Raw genomic sequence first — 23,163 nt, forward strand, 5'->3', positions numbered from 1 at the left:
CTTCTGTTCTCAGGGTGACGTCCTGCAGAACTGAATGCCAAGACACAACCAGGCTGAAGAGAGAAAAGGCCACAGTGTCTGTGGCCTGCCTTCCCGGAGGGTCTGCCCCCTCATCTGTGCTTGGGACTAAATCACCCATTCCTGTTGCTCCAGCGCTGGAGTCCTGTTGTCATGAGCTGGTCCTTGTAGGCACATTTGCCCATCCTGAACCCACCAGCGCCAGCTCCCTTCGAGGAACAAGAGTGCCTGCTGCCTGCCTGTGTGCCGTTGTGAAGGGACGCATATGGCTGGACACATCCTGGCCCCGCCACCTGCCACCTCCCGTCCTGAGCCCCGTGCACCCTTGCCCTGTCTCCTCCTCCTTGTTCTTTGGGGAAAAGGCCTTTGGCAGCTGCGGGAGGGAGCACTTGGCTCACTGTACTCGGAAGAGGGAGGCACGGCGGCCGACTGGTCTGGCTGTAACTGGTTAGTTTCCTCCAGAGACCAAACCCTGCCATTGTTCATTTTGGGATTCTTGTTTATTTGTTTAAGATTTCATTTATTTGAGAGAGAAAGAGAGAGACTGCATGCACAAGTGTGGTGAGAGGGAGGAGAAGGCGGAGCAGAGGGAGAGGGAGAAGCAGGCTCCTCACTGAGCAGGGAGCCGGATGCGGAGCTCGATCCCAGGACGCTTGGATTATGAACTGAACCAAAGGCAGACGCTGGACCGACTGAGCCCCCCAGGCACCCTGGCTTTGTTCATTTTGTACAAAGCAAACACTTCTCCAGAAATGGCGCTCTTCTTTTCTTTTTCTTCCAAACTCTTTCCCTAAAAGTTTCCTTTAGCTGTAGAAAGTTCTTCTGTTAAGAGAAAGAAAAGTGTTCTCTAGGAGAGAGGACTGTCACCGTCTCCTGCAGGTGGAGCCCTTCCTGGCCCTCTTGTCCCCTCCCTCTGCCCTGTGAATCCAGAGCAAGGATGGTTTGAGCCACTGTGCTGCTTTTCTGATCCTCGTCAAACCTAAACTCTCAGCATCTTCTCCTGGAAGTGGGGTCTGGTACTTTGGGGCATAAATGTTTTGGTTTAAGAAGCAGCAGTGGCGAGAGCATAGTTTCGAAGATGAAGGTAAGTCTGTCTCCTCACCCCTGGCCAGCCCCCGTGTGCCCAGGTCCATGCAGAATCGGGTGATGGTCACAAAACGTAAATTGGTGGTGAACAAGAAATCTGGTGGTGGTCTTCGGAGTGCTGGCACGGAGGCTGTGTGGACTCCCTCCTTCACTTCGCTGGAGGCTGGCTTGGCTGTGGTGCTGGTATGCCCCCAGGCCTTTCCCTGGCTGTCTGCCATCTAATCCGGAAATGGGTAGGAAACTGAAGGGCGGGAAGACAGCGGTGTCCTTGAGCACGCTGGGCCAGACCAGACCGGCACATAGGCCAAACGTGTCTGATGATTCCAAGGCATGGCAGGGCCACACACCATCAACCATCAGCCCTCAGGCGCACTCCGGGAGCCATGGCAAGGGTCACTGAGGACGGCAAGATGTCCAGATGACAGTTGCTCAAGCTCTGGGCTACGCATTAAGTCCTTCCCCAACAGTGTCGCCGTTGGGCCAGTCCTGCTGGAGGAAAGAAGTCCCACGGAGTCCTCCACCCTCCTGAAGCAGTCGGACCCCAGTGGGGACCAGAGGGCACGGCACTTGCCTCCCTGCCTTGTGTGACCACACGTTCATCCGCTGTATTTGCTCTTCATTTAAACTTGTCCTTAACCTTTAGAAGCATACATCCCAACTGCTGAATTTAGGTTCCCAGAGGAGCCTCCAATTCCCGGAGTTCATAGACGTTTGAAAACACCCAAACCCTCTCCTTTGGGAGAGGTCTCCAGACTCTGAGCCATCCCGGTCCTGCGCTTATCTGCGGGGCTGCTCCACGACCCCGCCTTGACACTTGAGCCCTGCCCCACAGGTCCTGTCCATCCCATGAGGCCGCACACCGTATGGCCAAGTCCAGGCCCTTCCCCGGTGCTCCCAGTTGGATTCCCTTCTATTTCTCCACGAGACTCTCACACGTCAGCTCAGGGTGCTGCGTGGTGCCCGGTGCGTTGACAGCAGTGAGTTAACATGCTTGGGGATCGCTGGCTTGGACCCCAGGCGTGGGGTGCCAAGAGCGAGGCTGGTCTTCCAGGCAGGGGGCTCCCATCTTTTCCTGAAGCATGGAGACTTGACCGTGCGGACCTCAGAGTGGCTGGGTGCACCTGTGTTCCTTCAAGAGCAAAGCCCTTTTTTCTTCTCTGCCTGATTGCTAGCCCTGTGAGAGGACATCCAGCTTGTACAGCCCGAGGACACAGGATGTTTTATAGCTCTGAGTGTCAAGTGGGTAGGGGAGTCCAGCAAGTGACTCCACAGAGATCCCCAATGGCAGCCGTGTGTGGTCACCCACAGGAAATTCAGGCCCCCACTTAACACTCATATGGAGAGAGAATAACCAAGGCCAGTGGTGTGAGGGGAAAGCACAGTGCCGCCCAGACCGTCGTCCCCATCCCAGCTGGCCGCGCGGTGCACGGCTGAGCCCATTTCCTCATGGCTCTGTGTCAAGATTAAAAATCTGAGCATCTACGGCTGTATGCGACACAGCAAAGATTGTCCTTCAGTAGATGTGAGTGCCCTCACCCCCGCCGAGGGTACTGAGGGGACATCACCTCTCGGCTCCATGATGTGCGCCTTCCACAAAGACTGAGAACTCACTGCTCGCCACCTTCCCTGCGATTCTAATTTCAGCAAGTCACAGCTCACTTGTGAAATAGCATCTCTCCCCCCTGAGTGTCTGTGCCCAGTGCAGAAACGAGAACAGCTCCCCTCTGCGGGGAGAAGTGTGAGATCCAGGCTCACACTCTTCCTGGGTAAACACCAGATCCTGCAGGAGAGACGGGTGGGGAGGCGCGGCTCATCCCTGCATCGGGCTCAAGTTCAGGGAGCACGGACTAAGCACCTACTATGTGCCAGGTGCTTTAGCACACGGTGGTCCTCTGGGGGAACGCCAAGGTCCCCGTTGACAGCTAAGGGAATGGGGGCTCCGTGATGCTCTGATCTCGCACCCAAGTGTGCAAGACAGCACAGCCGGGGGTCAAATCAGGTCTCTTTCCCTCTGCCACGCATCTCCTGATCAAGCTGGTGACGATTTCTGTCTCCCTCCGAGACAAACCAAGGCAATCCACAGATTCTTCCCTATCAGAGCAGGCTTCTCTGGGATCTTCTGAGCTATCCCGCTTCACAGGTGATCTGGGTGGTTCTGCTCCTGCTCTGTATTTTTAGGTACCTCAGAGAAGGGACTCGTGCCTAAGACCTCAGCTAGGCAGCGCCCGCAAAGAATTCCAAACCACAACTGATGAGTGACTGCGGGGAGGGCGGCCACACAGGATCCAGAATAGGCAAAAAATAGACATGGCCTTCCTGCCATCAGCTGCGGTGGCCCGCCTCCCGCCCGGCTCCCCCGCGGCACAGATCGGAGCCAGACTAACCGGAAGTTGTCTGAATCAGAGCAGGCAGAGTCCCGGGGTGTGCAGCCCGGGGAAGCGGGCCTGGCTGATGTTCAGCTCGGGTGACACTTTCCTTAATTTATGGTAAACTGTCCTGTGGGCAGAGCTGGGCATGGATGCCACCGAACTCACAGCCCTTGTTTCCCCCTCCCTGCTAGGTCTTCGCCGCGAAAGTTCTCAACCTTGTCCTGCCGAACCTGTCCCTGGGCCCAATTGACTCCAGCGTGCTCTCTCGGAATAAGACGGAGGTGAGTCTTTCTGAAAACCGGGGTGGGGGGGGGGTGGGGGGGGTGGGCGTTGCTGAAGGCAGCAGCTCTGTGGGAAAGCTGAGTGGTGGTTCCGTCCCTTTCGCCGAGGCCCTGTGTGAAGTGATGGAGACGTGAAGATGCGTGCGGTGCCATGTGGCTTCAGAATTGGGCGGGAAGGGACAGGAGCAAATCAGATGAAATTGTGGGAACCAGCCAGGTCTCCTGTGGCCGCAAGTGACAGAAACCCAACTCGAAGTGATTCACGCAAAAAGAGGTATTTATTGATAGCTGGAACTAAAGGCTTCAGGCATGGCTGGATGTAGGGACTCAAAAGTCTTATTCACCGACCACCTCTCCCCAGCTCTCCAGTCCCCCGGCTTGGCTTCACTCGCCGGCGAACTTTACCGGAGTGTGGCAGCGAAGAGGCCACCAGCGGCTTTACCTAAGCACCCCCAGCAGAGAGACGGTTTGTTGAGAAGCCAACAAACATCTCAGGGCGGATTTTTATTGGCAGACTGTCCAGGCCTGACTTACTGTCCAGGAAAAGGCGTGGTGTTCACCCCACCCAAGCTCATGGGTTCAGTGTATAGAGGGGCAGTTCCTGGAGGACTCATTGGGATGATGGTAACAGATTGGACTCGGGCCAGGCCAAAAGTCCTATGTCCGTGGCTTGGGAGGTGGGAGCTAGGGCTGGAGCTGGAGGACGTTCCGAGGAAGAGGGTTCCCGGCAATAGTAACTGTGCTGAGAAAGACCTGGCATGAAGGGAGGATGGCCCGCTTGGAGACCAGTCAATAGCTCAGTTTGGCCACAGCAGAGAGGGCAGCAGGTGACCAGTAAGGGGTGAACTGAGGTCAGATCACAAGGCACCTCGTGAACCCCTTCTCCTAAGAGCCACTGCCCTGCCAGAAATCCATCACGGCCCCCCAAGCAGAGCTGTTACCTTCTTACCCTCTGTAAGAGCAAAACCAGCTGAAAGGAGCTAAGAAAAGGCCAGGTGGCTTTGAGAGAAAGAGGCTGGGAGGTTGTGCCATCCGGTTAATGTCACCACCTCCAGGACCAGGCACCAAGGTCAGCAGGGACAAGTCAAGGTCTACTCATGTACCTGAGATACTGGGTCTGAGTATAGTCCCAGACCCCAGAGATTTGGGTTGGTCTATTAAGAGACTGCTCAGTGAGCCGGTGCACTTGGCGTCTAGCTGAAGTCCTGCACCTTGTACTCTGCCTTTGACTGGGTGTCGGCCAGGTGCTGGGAGCTCACCTGCCGCATGGCAGCCCCAGGCTGCGAGTGAGCAGACGGAGACTCCGCAGGTCTGCCGCAGGGACCGAGCCTGAGAGCGTGGGTGGGTGTGCTCTTCCACCTGGTCCATCTGTGGGGGCAGGGACCCTGGTGGGCTTATGGCCAGTGCACAGGAGGCAACCCTGGGCACCTGGAAGACACTGGAATCATCTTCAGGATTAAGCAAATCATTTTGCTACTCTTCTGCCTCAGTTTCCCCTCTTGCCTTAGGAATTGGAAACCATGGAATCATTGGCTTCCCAAGACCCCTGGAAAATGGAGTGGGGTGCTCTGGTATTCCGGTGGCCTTCCTGGGTTTCCTCAGGACCTGGGCACTCAGGTTGTAGCTTCATTATAGAATGTGACCTCCTGGCCCTCTGAGTCACTTAGAGGATGGACAACTAAATGTGGATCGGCCTTAATGGGGAGAAGTGTGGACCAGAGGTCTGACTCCCAGACAGCTGAGGGCCACCTGTTTGTAAATGACACCAGCAAGAGACCCTAGGGAATGGCAGGGTCTGTAGGCAACCACCCCCTGCCCCTGGGATGTCCCATTTGCCCACGTCATCCACCTTCAATTGACATTTTTAATTCATTTTAAAAACCCACAGTGCCTCCCAAAGCCGCACCTTGGGTCCAAATTTGGCCCACCGGGATCAAAGAATATTTGAGAAAAGAAAAAAAATTTCATTTCCAAAGGCCAATCTATATAGCGAAAAGGCACCACTTAAGGACCCAGAAACACAAAAGCCAAACTCGTGCTATTCGATCTAATCCTGATGTGTGTGAACGAGGTTGACATTAACCCCATTTCACAGATGAGGAGACTGAGGCTCAGGGGTTTAGTAGGGGTTTACGTTGTCCGAGAGGCACAACTCATCAGGGCCAGAGCTGAACCCATCTGATTGAGAAGCCCCTGCCTGTCAGCCTCCTCCCAGCCACTATCAACAATCCCTAAGCTCTTTCCTCCCTTATAATAGCTGGCCTGTGGGCAGGATTCACTTTGTGACAGAGGCCCAAGGGGGCAGGGTCTCCTGCACCTGCTGGCATCCTGAATAATGGCTTGAATGTGCAATCTCTAGTAAAACCAATTATCTTTGCCTCAGCTGTGCTGGCACAACAATAAGGGAGAGAGAGAGAGAGAGAGCCCACTCCCTTTGACTTCTTTGGGATGAAACGTCCAGGTGCAAATTCAAATTGTTTATCTTTCCACCTAAAGGTACTTGGGCAAAAAGGCGGAGGGGAGGGGGGGGAGATAACGAAGTTCCAAAACCTCTTTGTTTAAAAGGAGCAAATTTCAGAGCTTTTATCTCATTTTTGAGATCATGGAAAATTCCGCTGAAGGCCTTACAGAAACCGGGAGTCGTGTGAACACAGAGCAAAGCAGGCTCTTCCCTCCCTGCTCCGTCCAGCCCGCACCGCACCCCGCAGCTGCGCACCCTCATTTCTCAGGTTTCTGAGTGGTCGGGCTGAAGGGGTGATTCTTTAGAAATGCTAATCCATTTCCCTGCTGGGAAACTCAGAGGAAGGGAGGTAGCCTGTCCGCCCTGAAGGCTGGACTGCAGTTGAAATAAACAAGGACAAGAGTTTCCATTCCTCTGCGGAGAGAATCGGCCCCTCGCTCATCGCTGCTCTGAGACTCCCTTTGAACATTCTGCTGAGCCTTAAAAATAGCAACGCCCAGGGGGAAAATATGTTCAGAAAAGGCACCTCCCCGGATCTAACATCAGGGTGTCTTAAGGCACATCTTTAGCTAAGATATTTCTCATGGAACCCTGCAGTTATAAAAGCCCCAAAAAGAAAAGAGACATTCGCCTAACAAGCTCACTAAAGCAGGACCCAGGGGAAGGGGCTGAGGCTCTTGGAAGATCTGGAAGTGTCTGTGGGAAGCAGGCGGCTCTGTTGTCTTGAGTGTCAAAAGCCCAACGTGCGTCTGGGCTTTGCTGTGGCAAGTGTTCTCACAAGCCGCCCAGGCCTGTCAGCATGACACCACGGCACAGCCACTAGCCAGCCCATGGAGACACGTTCTCCCAGCAGGTGCGAAGCCTCTGGGGATACAGCCCCGAAGGCCTTATCATTGTCCTGACACCAGCCAGTGCGCAACCGTCGTAGCCTTCTTCCGAGTCACACACCGGAGCCCTTGCATCCCGCCACAGCTCCTGGAAGTCAGTCTTGCTACCAGTTTCTGGATCTTTGCAGCGTGGGCCCAGAGAGGGCAAGTCACTTCCCCAGGGGCACACAGCTACTAAGTAAGGATTTGAGCCCAGATCTCTCTACTCTGAGCCAAGTGCCCTTGGCACAAAAAAAATCCTGAGAACAAAGAAGTTGCCACTTGGGCATTTTTTGGTGTTTGTCTACACATTTAGCATCCTTGGCCAGAACATTGGAATGCTGACGTAGTCACCTTACCACCCTCAGTCATGGGGTTTTCACAATGGGATGAATCCCTCCCACTCTGAAAAGCCTCGAATGTTCTAAATAGTTCTCCGGCCAAGGATGTTGGGGCAAGAGGTAAAGCGAGGAGGTTGCTGACGATCTCCTCACACCCTCAAACCACAGATAACCCCCCAGTTCTACACGTGCAGTAGACCCTGCTGTCTCTGAGTTCCATCCTGCCTGTGGAGCGGGTGGAGACTGGGAGGAAACCGGGCTGTGATTCTGATCATCCCCTCTGCGAGGGGCATCCACTGTGTGTACATGGAGGCGATTTGTCTTCGGGACCATGTCTGTTTTCTATAAATACGCTGGCTGCCCTCCAAGCGCATCCTGGCTGCCGGCGCTCCTGCCAGTGGGGCCATATGGTGGGTTCCAGGCACCCGGATTGCTGTTAGCGGTGGCCAGCTCTCTTCCTTTCCTTCCTCCTGGGGGTGGGGGGCGCTGCCCCAGACCCCTGCCCGGCATTTCAGAGGCACCCCCACGCTGAGGGTGAGGCTCCCCTGCCCCTCTTGCCCGCGTGATTCCCACCCCCTCTGCGGGGAGGCCCTATATGCCCAGGGCCCTTGGATGGCTCCCGCCTGGGTTTGGAAAACTTGGCCATCACCAAGGCTTTTGACTAATTGTCCCCACAGCTAAAGATAGGCCCAGCCTCCCACTCTGTCCCCAGGACACAGCGTCCCACAGAAAACCCCTCTGAAAACTGGTTATTAACTTGTTTTATGCCCGGGGTATGCCCGGTTTGGTGAGCTGATTTTATTTTGTGACTCTCCATCATTCCTAGCTCCCGTGCCCCGCAGAGGACTTCTCTGTTTGAAGCAGCTAATAATTTACTAACACCTTAAAAAAAACAAAAAACCAGGCTGTTAGAATGTCTCTTGGAATGTCTGTGTCCATATGGGAGTGCCCCGCAGGGAGCACAGGGCTGAATCTAGCTTGGTCCGGGGCCCTTGCACACGAGGGGTCCGCGCGCCTGACCCACCCCACCCCCTCGCGTGCTTGCTGCCCACAGCTCTCCTTCTGCCACCAACTCTGAGAGAGGCAGATTCCTCTGGGCAGCAGCTCAAATGGCAATGGACAAGCCAGTGAGTTGGCAGGGAGACCGTCAGGGGTCGTCCCAGCTGCCAGCCAGACCAGAGACCACGAGGTGCTCTCCCCACCCTGCGGCTTCTCTCCCAAGTACCTTCACGTGATCCAAGAAGAAAGAAGCCAAGTGCTTGGCTGGGTTCGCATAGGAATACCCCTGGGCCTCGCTCTCTCAGAACACACTCCGTTACCTCCAAGCCACACGGGAGCAAAGATCTCAACCCCATTCACGCGAGGATTGGATGCAGCCAACTTGCCAAGCCTTGGCATGAAATGATCCAGGCAGACACAAGCTCTGAACAGTGGACTCTGCCCACGGGGGTCTCCCTGCCCCAGGCCTACCTGAGGGATGTTTGGCTTCCACTGGCAAAGGGAAACCAAATAAAGAACCTAAAACCTGGGAGTGTGGGGAAATGACCTTTCTCTTCCAATTTAAATCATGGAAAATTGCAGACCTACAGAAAAGTCCCCGTGGTAGTGTAAGGCTCACCCATAGTATAAGTAGTATAAGGCTCTTCCTCAAGATCCACCAGCTGGAAATATTCCGCCGTGCTCGTTGAATCCATGCTTCCGCCGTGCTGGTTGAATCCATGCTTAAATATGAAAACATCAGTATGATACCTACTTTATCTCTTTAAAAATTTATTGTGGTACTATATACAGAACACAAAATTTACCATCCTTTTTTTTTTTTTTAAAGATTTTATTTATTTATCTGATAGAGAGATCGAGAGAGCACTAGCAGAGGGGGACAATGGGGAGAGAGAGGGAGAAGCAGACTCCCTGCCCAAGCAGGGAGCCCGATGCGGGGCTCGATCCCAGGACCATGGGATCATGACCTGAGCCGAAGGCAGATGCCTAACCATCTGAGCCACCCAGGTGCCCCTACCATCTTAACCATTTTTAAATGTATAGATCAGGGGCATAAATTACACTCCCAGTGTTATTCAGCCTTAACCACCACCATATCTAGAACGTTCTCATCTTCCCAAACAGACACTCTGTCCCGAGTAAATAGTAATCCTCTGTTCCCCGTCCTCTCCAGGCCCTGGCATCCACCATCCTACTTTCTGTCACTATGAACTGGACTATTCTAGGGCCCTTGTATGACTGTGATCATATAGTAAGTGTCCTCTTGTGACTGGCTTATCTCGCTTGGCACCATTTCTTCAAAAAACTCATTCATGTTGTAGCAGGTGTCACAACGGTCTTTATCGGGTGGGATAATATTCCATTGTACACACAGACCACGCCTTATTAATCCATTTGTCCATTGATGGACACCTAGGTGGCTTCCACCTTTCGGTTACTGTCAGTGATGCTGCTGTGAACATGGGTGTGCAAATATCTCTTCGAGACCCTACTTTTGATACTTTTGGGTTTATGCATTTCTCTAATGGCTAATGATGTTGAGAATCTTTTCATGTGTTTATCAACTATTTCTGTATCTTCCCTGGAGAAGCGTCTGTTCAAGACCTCTTTTCTTTTTTTTAATTAGGCTTTTTGTGTTTTGTTGTTGTTGAGTTGCAGGAGCTCTTTACATATTCTAGATCCTAAGGCTGTATCTTATTTGCAAGTATTGTCTCCCATCCTGTGGCTTGCCTTTCTACTATGTTGGTAGTGTTCTTGGATGTACAGAAGGGTTTCATTTTCATGTAGTCCCATTTACCTACCTTTTTCTTATGGTGCCTATGCTTCTGGTGTCATATGATGAATATGACATCAGAAGATGATGTCATATTCAAGAAATCATTGCCCAGTCCAGTGTCAGGAAGTGGATACGCTGTTTTGGCTGAACCTTTTGGAAACTTTACGTTGCAGACACCAGGATCCTAAACTCCTGAGTACTTCAGCCTGTGTTGCCCAAGAGGAAGGAACCAGAAGGAGGATATTTACACATAACCCTATGTCATTATCACACGCTGGAAAAATGATAGGAATTCCCTACCCCATCCTCTAGCTAGACCATATTCTGATTTCCTTAGTTGTCTCCAACTTTTGATTTTAAGACTCATGATCACCTATCTTGCTATTTTGTGACCAGCCGTTAGGGAGTTGGTCTTGTGAGATCTCTGTAATGCTTTCTTATTCCCCTTACCGTTTAGTCAGTCCCCGGGCCTCTGAAAAGGTGGCTGTGGCCAGTGTGACTGGGTGGTGAATATGGTAGCTGCTTGTCCCCTTCTTTTGGTGACCACTCAGAAGCTGTGTCTGGGTTTCGGAGGTCACAGTTCAGGGATCCCCACTCCAAAGGAGCGAGCAGGGCTGTTTGTCTATCGCTCATGCTGGGTTTGTGCAAACCACCTGCACCCACAGGCCCAGGGTCATGACCTGCCAGCCTGGCTCATGGCTCCAAAGGCAGAGACCAGAATGTCCACGAATTCAAGCTTTAATAGAAAAAGTAATTCTTGGGAAAGAATGTTCGATAATTCATATGCTTCTGATAAAGTGGTAACTCATCCACAAAAGCTGATCCCAATTAATCCTTTTTACACCCACAATGGAACGGAAGTGTCTTATTTCTAGTGGTTCTTGGCTAACTCAAGAACTTCAAGCACCAAACTTGGGCACCCACTCCAGTAGTCATAGCCTTGGGCATCCTGGTGAACAGGGCTTGCCTTCAGTCAACTGACTGAGTTGGGGAGGCAAGTTAGGCAAGACCCCCATCTCCCCTCTGCCATCCTGCAAGCGGCATGTCAGGTCAGCAAACTCCCTTGGAACCTCTGCTTCGGGCCAGGCCCTGAGCCAGAGGCTGGGAATACCGATGAGCCACCCTGTCTTCTGGGGTTATGGTCCCAGGGACAGAAAGGGACACCAGTGGTTCTGGTAGAGGACGAAGAGGCAGGCAGCAAGCTCCATGGGGAGAGCACAAGCTTTCCAGCAACAAGGCCTAAGTCTGGACCCAGGTCCCTGAGCCTGTCTCTTTCTTTGCGCCCCAGCATGACCTTGGAAACCCACTCAGTGTCACTGATCCTCCGGCCCCTTGGGAGTGCAGTCTAGTGCAGTGTCCATGCCCCAGGGTTGGGAGCTATCATTACCACATATGTCATTAAAGATACAGGAGACTCGGGGACAGAAGTGCCAGTTTCCCCAACGGTGTCTGGGCCTCCGTCAATGGCAGAAAACACTTGAACTGTTGCCCCCAAGAGGGAACAAGGCTTCCCCAGCAGACAGGATGAAGGACGTGGGAAGGGGAATTCTGGAGACTGGAAATGTCAGGGGCAGCCCCAGTAGTAGGCACAGAAGATGGGCACAGGAAGGAAGGACAGGAGCAGCCCTTCTGCCAGCTGTGGGCCAGCGAGCCGGCAGTAGAGGTTCCCAGCTGCCACCCAGGGTCCAGAATGCTGCTTCTTGGGCCGGTGGAGGAAGGTCGGCTCACTCATTCATTCATCTTCCCAGTGTCTGCCCCCCAGGGCCCATGCTTGTGTGCAAGGCGCCCAAACACCTGACCATGGTTGGGGGCACATGCGGGGCTGGTGGGGGGCCATGAGCCCAAGAGCCTGGGGAGGAAGACCTCCCTGGAGAGGTGAAGTCTTCCCAGAGACCTGAAAGCAGAGTAAACATCGGTGAGATAAAGAGCATCAGGCTGGAAAAGCATCAGAGATGGGAGAGGAAATCCAGTGCACAGAGGATAGGATTTTCCCCGCTACAAATCGCTTCTCCTACCATTCCAGACAAATGTGGAACACAAATGGATTGCCTCTGCAAAGACCTGCCAGTCCATTTTAGGCTCCCCAGGGTTTCCTAAAGATCACTTGGATAGAGTTGCCATGCCCTCTCTCTCTCAGGCAGGCCAGAGAAGGTGCTCTGATTTGTCCTGTGAAGAGAACGGATGGATTAACAGAGACCTAAACAATGGAGGAAGGAGGTGGGGATCACTGGATGGCTGGGCTCTAAAGCACGGGTGGAAGCGTAAGGCTTCCAGAGGAACGGGGAGGGATTCAAGGGAAGGAGGATCAAAAAAGCCCAGCTGTAGACACATCTGTAGGTACCCGAGGGGAAATCGCAGGAGATTGGGACTGTGGGGCTACACTGGGAGATGGTGTCATGTGGGTCTGAGCCCCGAGGGTGCCCCCCATCCCCTTCGGCAGCCCATGAAGGAAGGCAATCTCTGCGACCCACCAGGTCACTTCATTCTCTCTCAGCCTGGAGGTTTCTGGTCCTCACCAAGGACCCCCCCCCCTCCTTCTCTGTGGAGGGCCACCTCTACAACTCCTGGCCATCTGTGTGCACAAGACCCACTTGTGCTTTCTCTTCTCTGGACAGGGAGCCTAGCCCGAGTGGTTAAGAAGGCTTATACGGAGCCCGGTGGCCTATGTTCTTACCCTGGTCTGCCCCTTCCTTGCTGTGTAACTTTGGGTGAGTCATCTAGTCCCTCTGAGCTTCGGGCTCCTCACGTATAGAATGGCGGTAATAATACTAGTCCCTGCATAGGGTTCCTGAGAAGTTTCTATGAGCAAATACAAGAAAAGCACTTAATATAACATCTGGGGCAGAGTTAAGGGCTCAGTATGTGAGTTATTTTTAATATAATTCTAATCAAAAATGAATTCAGCTTCTCATCACAGAACTGATTTTCTAAAAATAGGTCAAGAGAGTTGAGGGTAGGGGTGGGGCCTAGAATCTGCTCGACCAAAAGTTTAAGAAAACTCCCAGCTGTGGATTGCAGCTATATTTACTGTGCTTTGGGGCAAAGTTTTCTTCCCACAGGGACACTATGTGCAGAAGTCAGAAGTCCCAGTGGCCACATCCCTCCCTGGCTGTCAGGTTCAACCTTGCTAACAGCCCCCAGAGCCTCAGAAAACAGCGAGGGGCTAGAGGTCACTACACACACCCAGGAGGCCAGAGAAGTACTCTCAGCTTATCAGACTTACAACCCAAGGAGAATCTTTGAGGTCCCCTCTACGGGGAAACTAAGGCCCAGGAAGAAGAAGGGCTTCATCCGAGACCTCGTGGGTTGGGGTCTCTGAAGCAGACGCTGTTCTGCTTCCAGCAAAGAGCGGTTCTCCTCTCCTTGCTTCCCAGTGTCAGACTCAGATGCCACCCACACATCATCTCCACCACTGTGGCCCAGACCCTGGGCTTGGCCCTGGGACTTTATCATCTCACTGAATCTCCCAAGGCACTTCTACTATCATCCCATTTCACAAGATTGGCAAACTGAGTCTAGGAGAGAAGAGCCTTGTCCAGATCACACAGCTAGGAGGTATCAAGGTTGGTAGGCCTCACTCCTCTGGTCTTCCTTATGTTGTTCTGAGACTTCAAGTCTCAGGCAGTGGAGGTGCCCCCGGAGTCATTCGTCTGGAGCAGGAATTCAGTCCCGTGGACTCAGATCATCCTCTGGCTGCTATGTTCCCAGCAGACACTGTTCTCAGCTGGCAGGACCAGCTGTGGTCCAAAAACAGAGGGAGCTGGGTGCGAGAGAGAGTACCAAAGACTGGTTCTTTGGTGTGTGTGTGTGTTTTAAAGATTTTATTTATTTATTTTAGAGAGAGAGAGCAAGTGTGAGGGGGGCAGGGTCAGAGGGAGAAGCAGACTCCCCACTGAGCAGGGAGCCACTCGATCCTGGGACTCCAGGATCATGATCTGAGCCGAAGGCTGTCGCTTAACTGACTGAGCCACCCAGGCGCCCTCGTATGTGTTTTTAATTATTTTAATTAATTTGGAGATAATTATGATTCATACATACTTCTAAAAATAAAACAATAGAGGGATCCCAGGTATCCTTACCCAGGTCCCCCCTGGTGGTGACATCTTGCAAAGCCATAGGACAGTATCATAACCAAGATACTGACATTGATACAGTGAAGCCCCAGAACATCCCCATGACCACAGTATCCCTCTTTTTGCCCATTATGGCCACATCCACTCCACTTCCCACTCACCTCACCCCTCCTGCGCCCTAACAACCACTAACCTGTTCTCTCATTCTGTCATTTCAAGAATGTCATGGAAATGGAATCCTACAGTAAGTCATTGATTGGGACTGACTCTTTGGTCTCTGATTTTTGAATGGGCAAGTTCTCCTGACCGGTGTTCAGGGCTTGGAACTGGTGTAGGAGGGAGACCCCTGTCCCTCTCCTTCCTGGGGGTGACAGGACACATTCCCACCCAAAAGGGGGACTTTGGGAAGATTTAGATCTTAAGCTTTCAAAAAACAAAGTCTGCCAGGATTGGGCCAGAATGGTTACTTGGGGGGAGGGAGGGAGTGTTGGGCCCTCTGAGCCTCAGTTTTTCTGCATGATATGGTCTTCCTTTCCCTCCTGGTCCCAGTTTCCCTCTGCCCCTCGGCTTCCACCCAGGTTCACACCAGGGCCTGCCCTTTCCCCAACACATCTGCTAGTTCCTTCCCTGGGCCCATAATAGACCATTGTGTAAACAGGGCCTACGTGATCAAGACATGGAAAAAGGAGGCAGGAAGACGTGACAGGAAGACACTTGGACTGTCAGAGCAATTAAACAGACTCCTCCAGGGCCCTCGCATGCCCAGGAAGGTCTGGGTCGCAGGGCAAGTTGTCAGGCGGCTTTGGGAAGGACATAAAGGGCTCTGGCCCTGTGCTCACATTAGCACACATTCCTGGCAGCAGAGTCCTGCAGGATCACATGGAACAAGGCTAGCCTGGGCTCATCAGCCTGCCAGGACCAGACCACAACAGCAGGGGTTTAATAGGAGAGAGGCTCATTTCTCTGCACAGGGACTTCTCACGGCCAAAGGCTCTCATCTTTTTGCTCGCTGTTTCCAGGGTGCAGCCCTCCTCTGTGTGGCCTCACCTCTCCCCCTTCTGCTGCTGTGTTCTGCCCTCGTTGGTAGGGAGAGGAAAGGGGGCAACAGGAAGACAAGCCTTGATCAGAAGTTGCACCAGGCATTGGTGCTCACTTTCTATTGGCTGAGATTTGGTCACGTGATCACAAAACTGAGAGGGAGGCTGGGAAATGTAGTCCTCTATTCTGAGTGGTAGTGTTCCCATCCGGGGTTCTATAGGGGAGAACAAGAATTGCGAAGCTAACGACAGGTTCTTCCTCTGCAAAACAGGGATCACAAGAGCCATTCCTCTTCACGCAGCGTGCTTATGAAGGTCGTGAAGCTTAAACGGGTTGAGCACCTATGGCCAAACTGGTGGGAGAGCTCAGAAATAGATGTTAGCTGTCCTTATTTCTTTTTACCGAATGTGATCCCGCATGTGACACCCTGGGTCTTGTGTCAGGTCATGGGCGCTGCCGTTGCCATTGTTCCTGTTAGCGTCAGTTTGAGACAGACTTTCAGCCCAGAGCGCTCTCGTGGACCCGACAGCCCTCTCCCCAAGAGGTTTCCTCACAGACCCCTGTTGATCCCCTGCTGTGGCCATGCACTGTCCCCACCCTGCCCCAGACAGATGGCCCAGCCCTGCAAGAGTCGCACCAGCTCAGCTGCAGGAAGTGGCTAATCCCTCTCGCGCGGCTTTTCACAAATGGTCTGGTTTGCTGTGCTCAGTCCCCAGCATGCGAGGAGTCCGGAGTTGCCAGCACTGACCCAGGACAGCCTGTCCCCTTTGGCACGGATCCAGGATTCTGGCCCAGGCCCTGTAGGGGATAGTGAGGAAGGGGAGATGGAGCCCCCTTGTTCAGAGAATCAGAGTCAGAACACCGTGGACACTCTGGCACCTCACGAGACCACTGTTCCTGGACTCTTGTCCCCGTGGCTTCTCTGCCCCTCTGTCAGGCACCCAGTCCTGACACCGCATGGCACTTCTCCAACTAGCTAAGATCCTGTTGGCAAGGACGAGGAAAGTGAGTGAAGGGGCATTGTGGTCTCCCACCTGCCTCTGTGGGCCTCAAAGAGTTCCAGCTTCTGACAGATACCCCATCTCAGGCCATAGGGAATAGGCAGCTCACTGTCCCCTCAAAGGCAGAAGGAGTCAAGGCAGAAAGTAATCTGGGCTAGAGAGAGCAGGGCAGGGTTCCGGGGCTGCCCCACCAAAGACTGGGTGGGCTTAGGAGCCATGAACAGGGAACAGGGTGTCAGGGTCAGGTCCAGTGGGCTGATGGTTAGGAGGGAGGACCTGCCTCCAGGTACATCCCACGAAGGCACAGACATGGTGAGGGGGTCAACAGGCTCCTAGTCAGGGCAGCAGGCAACCTCTGGACCCCAGACCTGCCGCAAGGCTCGCTGCTCCCGCGTGCCTTCAGGACCCCTCCCACAAGCCTCGCTCACGTGGGCTCCTCACCCGCTCCAGCCGGGCAGACACTAAGTCAGGGAAGAAAACCAAATCCACACAAGCTAACACCAGAACATCTTCAGAGCCGTCACAGCAAACAATAGGACGTTGCTTACGCTTTTGCGTGACCAGTGCGTGCTGTGGAACAGGCTGCGGGCACGTATGTGAATGTGGACTGCGGCAGAGCCCGGAAGAAGAGGCTCTGGCAGGAGCGCGGGTCTGGGTTCTGGAAGGGCCGGCCACGCTGCCGGCTCTCGGCACCCAGCTCACCCGAACGGAACCAGCTGTTCAGGCCTGAGCAGAAGGAAGACTGCTGGGGAATCCATCTGCTTCTCTGAGCCGGAAGCCCCCACCCCCTAGCCACAGACTGATGGACATCTGTGTCTTCTGCCTGCAGGTGGACCTTTACAACTCGGACCCGCTCATCTGCCGGGCCGGGCTGAAGGTGTGCTTCGGCATCCAGCTGCTCAACGCCGTCACGCGGGTGGAGCGGGCCCTCCCCAAGCTGACCTTGCCCTTCCTGCTGCTCCAGGGCTCTGCCGACCGCCTTTGTGACAGCAAAGGGGCCTACCTGCTCATGGAGTCCGCCAAGAGCCAGGACAAGACGCTCAAGGTGAGCAGCTGCCCCCCCGCACCGATCCCCCCCGGCAGGGGGAAGGTGGTACTGCTGGCCCCGGCCCCCGCCCCGGGAATGAGCACCAGGAATCCCAGGGATCTGTAATTCTAAGGGAGTGCGTGAGCCACTAGCTGACCGCTCTCGTGACCGAGCTTGAAAGGAAGGAGGAGGGAACACGGAGAAGTTAGCAGTTCCGGAAGAGCACCTGCAGCCAGGCACTGAGCAAGAGGCCCCCAGGCGAGTGTCTTCAGCTCTGTCCTGACCGAGGTCAAGGGCCCGTGTTCTGCCCGGCCCTCTGATGTGCTGGCCTTCCGAAGTAGCAGCAGCAGTCCCAGCCCAGCTGCCACCACCGGGGGCTCTGAGCACACAGGGGCAGGGGTCCTGCTGGCATCCGGTCTGTGAGGGATTCTTTAAGAGCATGTCCCGCAGAGGGGACAGCACCTGTGGCTTAGCCGCGCCATGTCAGACACGACAAGCCACAAGGGACCACCCCAGAGTAGCTTTCACAACGGCACATGTCGTTGTGGGGTTGAGATGTGCCCATCTTGTTTGCCTGCCGGAACTGGGAAGAGCCCCAGCTAGAGGAGTGCCTGCTGGGTACCGTCAGGGGATGGCTGCTCCTGAAAGTGGCTCTCCGTGGCTGGTTGGACAGACACGGCCCCGGGGTGCATTCCTGAGCAGACACGTCTGACCGTGATACCACAGCCCCAGCCACCACATGTGGGGGCCCTGCACCCAGGGCTTGTAGGGAGAGGAGACAAGTCACACAGATTCCACACCTACTGAGTGGCAGAGTCGGGATTCGAACTCAGGTCCTCGGCTCGAGCTCCTGGCCCTCTCCTCCCTGCACCTTGCCGACAGGGATGCTCTCATCCCTACCAGCCGTCAGGTGCTCCCCTCGCACCATTAGGAAGCGTAGACCGCAGCCCACACCAACCAGCAGATGTGGGTCTGTGGATGAAGAGAAAGGAGAAAAGGGAAAGGAAGGCTGGCTGGTGCTCCTGCCCGGAGTGGGGGGCGTGAAAAAGCAGGCAGGCCTGCGGCCCGAAAGTAGGAGCCTCCCGCGGCCCACCCTGGCCTTGGCGCCAGGAAGACTACTCGGTTAATCATGAATTCAGCTACTCACAGGCGCCTACTCTGTGCCAGGTCTGGGGAATACACAGGCCCAGTCCTCTCCCATGTGGCCTGCATCCCAGCGGAATGAGCAATAAACAGAAATCTGACTGGGTTGATGAGGCAGGGGGTCGGTGCCAGGGGTGGGCTGGGTGACCAGAGGCAGTGGTGTAGCTCGTACTTCGGATGGGGTGCGCAGGAGGATGGCACAAGAGCATTCCAGACCGAAGGAGAACGTGCACAAAGACCCCCAGTTGGTGAGACCATGGTCTGTGAGCCGAGCAAGGAAGGGGAGTCTTGTCCCGTGTGTCCCTGGAGAGTCAGGATGTTTTCTCTTGGATCCACGAGGGGCCACTGGAGTGTCTGGGGCTGGAGAGTGGCCTGCGCTGACTTCAGTTCTCCAGGTGGCCTCACAGCTGCCCTGTGGAGACACGAGTGGAGGGCGGGAGCCGGCTGGGAGGGATGGTGATAGAGGGCCGGGGGCGAGTCCCGGGTGGCGGGGCTCGCACAGTGAGGAGACGCGGCATGTGTTCTGAGACGGGTAACATGGGAGAGAGATCTGGGGAGTGTCAAGAATTTCATTTTGAGCTACCTATTAGAGAGTCCCAATAGAAATTCGGAAGAAGACCGGGGCGTCTGGGTGGCTCAGTCAGTTAAGCATCTGACTCTTGATTTCAGCTCAGGTCATGATCTAAAGGGTGGTGGGATCCCGCCTTGCGCTCAACTCAGAGACTGCTTGAGATTCTCTCTCCCTCTCCCTCTGCCCTCCCCCCATGCTTTCAAAAGAGAGAGAGAGAAAGGAAGGGAGGGAGGGAGAGAGAAAGAAGGGAAAGAAGGAAGGAAGGAAGGAAAGAAAGCTTGAAAGGAAGAACGAAAGAAAGAAAGAAAACTTGGAAAAAGAAAGGAAAGTGGGGTCTCTAAAAGGTACTCGCACATCCATGTTCATAGAGACATTGTTCACAGTAGCTAAGAGGTGGAACCAACCCAGGTGTCCATCGATGGACGAGTGGATAAATCCGATGTGGTCCAGACCAACAATAGAATAGTATTCAGCCTTAAAAATGAATGAAATTCTGACTCATGTCACAACGTGGATGAACCTTGGGAACATTATGCTCAGTAAAATAAGCCAATTGCAAAAGAAAAAGTACTGTATAATTGCACTTGTATGCAATATCTAAAGTAGTCAAAAAACCATAGAAATAGAAAGTAAAATGGTGGTTGTCCAGGGCAGTGGGGAACGAGGAGAGGGAATTTAATGGGGCCAGAGTTTCAGTTTTGCAAGATGAAAAAGTTCTAGCGATCTCTTGCCCAACCACGTGAATATACTTAACACTACTGAACTATGCACTTGAAAATTATTAAGATGGCAAATTTTATGCTATGTTTCTTACCACAGTATTAAAAATCGGAAATTTGGAGGTGCCTATTAGCAGTCCCACTGGAAATGGCAAATCAACAGTCAGATATACGCATCTAGAGTTCAGAAAGAGGTCTGGCTGGAGACAGAAAAATTCCTGAGTCACCAGCACATGGATGGTTTTCAAATCACGAGACGGGACGAGGTTACTCCAGGGAGGGAGGAGGAGGGCCACGGCCACGCCTGTGGGCCACAGCAGCCCACAGAGGTCGGCAGGGCCATGGGTAGGCCTAGACTGAGAAGGGGCTGCTGGCAAGGCAGGGAGACTACCAGGAGGGTAGAAATCCGTGCAAACCACAAGAGGAGAGGGTTTCTAGAAGGTTAACGCTGGCCAACTTTTGAATGACGCCGAGAAGTCAAATCATGTGAAAGCAGAAAGTGTTCCCTGACTCCTGCAATGTGAAGGTCACTGGAGCCCGTGCCAAGAACACTCCTGAGGGCTGGTGGGAGTGAGAGTGAGGATGGAATAAGCCGCGCACCAGATGGAAGGCGGGGATGTGTAGACAGAGAGTGGAAATCACCCTTTTGAGATGGAGGCACAGACGGGTCTGTAGCTGGAGAGAGAAAGAGAGTCAAGGGAGGGTGTGAGCTGATTTAAGAAAGGGAGTGCTGGAACGGGATGGGACATTGAAGTGTATCTGAACCACCATCTGATCAGAAGGCAATGACAGCATAAAAAAGGGAGCCCTCAGCGCAGGGGGGTGCGCCTGGAGCCCGGCCCTGCTGCCCCCCACACCCCTCCCCCACCTGCACCTGTCCCCTCCTGGGACGCTGACCTCCTGTCTTTCTCAATTTGCAGATTTACGAAGGTGCCTACCACATTCTCCACAAAGAGCTTCCTGAAGTAACCAGCTCCGTCTTCCGTGAAATAAACATGTGGGTCTCCCAAAGAACAGGGACGGCAGGAACGGGGTCCCCACCCTGAGCGCACCGGCTACGTGGCCGGCACACGGTTGGGGACGTGGGCAGAGGATAGGCAGAAGCTGGCTTCTCACGCGTGGCTTGCCAGGGGGAGGGGGGAGGAAATCACAAACTGGAGGAATCCCTAGCACGATTTTGTCGATTTTGTTGTATACCAGACTGCCTGCTACTGGGTCTACCTTAAGGTGTAGACACGTTGCGACAAAATGGAGAAGGGTCACAGGGAGGAGATGTGCTCTGACGTCCTTAAAACCAAGCAAAGCCTCTGCCCTGCCTCTCCCCCCGCCCCCCTCCCCCAGCAAGGTTCCCAGGAACTCCTGGTGTTCCTCGAACACCTGACTGCAATAATTAGAGGAGTCTCCCCTCCCCCCTCCCCCGCCCTTCCCTCCAGCCCCCACCCCAGGACCCTCCCCAACCGACCGGCTCTGTGGCCTTTCTCTGGCTGTGGGATGCGGCGGCGGGGGCAGGCAGCGGCGGGGGCAGCATCCCCGGGGCAGACCCGCGTGCACTCTGAGGCCCAGAAAATGCCCGGGACTTCCTTGGCACGAGGAGCCACCCATGCCTCCCCTGTCAGCTCCTTGTCAGCCCGGAGCTGGACTTTGGGACGGGATGAGGTTTGGCCACACAAAGAGGACTGGGCGGAACCCCCTCCTTGTTGCCTGGGAATCCCAAGGCTGCCCACTGAGTGCTTTCCACATTCAGAGGCTGCTCTTCCTTGTTGGACCTGACGCTATGAGAGGGGAATGGTATTGAAGAGGAAGCATTTAATATATAATGTATATTCTAAAGCAGCGGTTATTTGAGTGGGTGGGTGGGACCAAGTATGGGAGCCTGATGCCCCTGCACAGGATGGGACAAACTGGCCGCAGGGCCCTCGGTCGAGGTGTGACCCCTGGAAGCAGGGCTCCCCGCCCCCCAGCCCCAGCAGTGGGCGGTGCCAGGCGTGTCCCTGGTCCTGGCCTGCCCGCAGCCGCCCTGGGAGCCTCGGTGCTGGCAGCACAGCTCCCTCTGGTGGCAGAAGAGGAGAGTCCCGACTCCATGGCCCTGCCCGGGGCTGCAGCCCGGCTCCCACACCCGCAACCCCCTTTCCCAGAGGCCAGGACAGGAGGGGCCAGCAAGGGCTGGCACGGGCCCACCTTTCCCAGCAGAGGGCCCCGCAGCGCCTGACCTGCCTTTCTCAGGTGCCAAACCCCACCTGCCCACCCTGGTCCCTCCCTCAGCGCCAGCAATAAATGGGGATCACCGGCCACTGCGGGAGGACTTTCACTTTCAGAAGGGACTGTTGTTACCTCCTGAAGCTCCTTCGTGCACATGTGACCCTGGGTGGGGGTGGAACCGCGAGGGGGCGTCTGCTCGGCCTGCAGGGTGCAGTCCTGGACGAGGCGGCTGCTCCCTGGCCAGGCCCTCTGAATTTGGGGGGCTGGGAGTTGGGTCTCCCACCTCTCTTCCCTCAGCAGTAGGAACTGCTGCCCTTCACCCACACCCTGTTCTGGGGCTTGCTCCGGGTCCCCAGAGAGGAGGGTCCCCCTGCTCTCCTTCCAGGGGCCCTGACCATGGCGTAGCCAAGCGCTGGTCACCCTCCAGAGGGCAGACCCCGGGCCCCAATGGGAAGTCATGCTGGCCTGGGGGCTGAAGTCTGTGTTCTCCTGCCCTTCTGGGCGGTGGGGGTGGAGGGTATGGCCCCACAGAAAGAGGCTTTCTGTGACCCACCTCCCTTCTCCGGAGGAGAAAAATGTAAAATATGCACTGAGAGAGAAGGTCAGCCCCTGCCTGTTCAAATTGGGCCACTGTATGAAAGTTTCTGCTCCTCAGATGAGGAAAAACAGAAATGCCACCCACGAACCCACACACCCCCCCAAACCTCGGGCGCCCCTAAGCCCAGATCAGGAATTCTTGCCCAGAGCAGGGAGAACGCAAGTCACAAGAAGCCGCCTTGCCTCCCACCCCTGCCGCCTCTCCCAGAGCATGTGCCGGCTCGGCCATTTCCCCATTCAGTATCAGGCCCGTGGTTTGACCAGGAGTGATTTGGACGCGTGGATTTATTTATATGAAAGCTCTGACAGAGGCATATTCAGCCACATTTACCTATCTGGTTAAAGGTTAAAAAATTGCCTATGTTAAAAAGAAAAAAGAATTATTTGGAAGCAGGACTGTCTCCTAAAACTGGAGGGGACAAGGGCATGGCTACACCCGCTGCTGAATGGGAGCAGGTGTGGGAGGCAGACACCAGCTGCGTCTGTTGTCCCACCGGGGCCGCACCAGGGCTATGGGCCCGCCTGTCCCGGAGGAACTGTGCAAGGCTCGAGTTCATTCTCAGTGGTGACGGCTCCATGCTGACATTGGGAGCTTCA

General features: G+C 54.5%; 1 protein-coding gene across 2 annotated transcripts in view; it reads left to right on the forward strand.

Annotated features, from left to right (window-relative positions):
• The window catches only part of MGLL (monoglyceride lipase), a 112,390-nt gene extending 90,887 nt beyond the window's left edge, over positions 1 to 21,503 (forward strand). For both annotated transcript variants that reach the window (XM_045990996.1, XM_045990995.1), the window contains exons 6-8: positions 3,665 to 3,754; positions 17,140 to 17,355; positions 20,691 to 21,503. In XM_045990996.1, coding sequence (XP_045846952.1) covers positions 3,665 to 3,754; positions 17,140 to 17,355; positions 20,691 to 20,816 — 432 coding nt within the window. In that variant the 3' untranslated portion in view covers positions 20,817 to 21,503. The remainder of the gene's footprint in view (positions 1 to 3,664; positions 3,755 to 17,139; positions 17,356 to 20,690) is intronic.
• The last annotated feature ends 1,660 nt before the right edge of the window (positions 21,504 to 23,163 follow it).

The sequence above is a fragment of the Meles meles genome, chromosome 20, assembly GCF_922984935.1.
Source record: "Meles meles chromosome 20, mMelMel3.1 paternal haplotype, whole genome shotgun sequence".
Lineage (NCBI taxonomy): Eukaryota > Metazoa > Chordata > Mammalia > Carnivora > Mustelidae > Meles > Meles meles.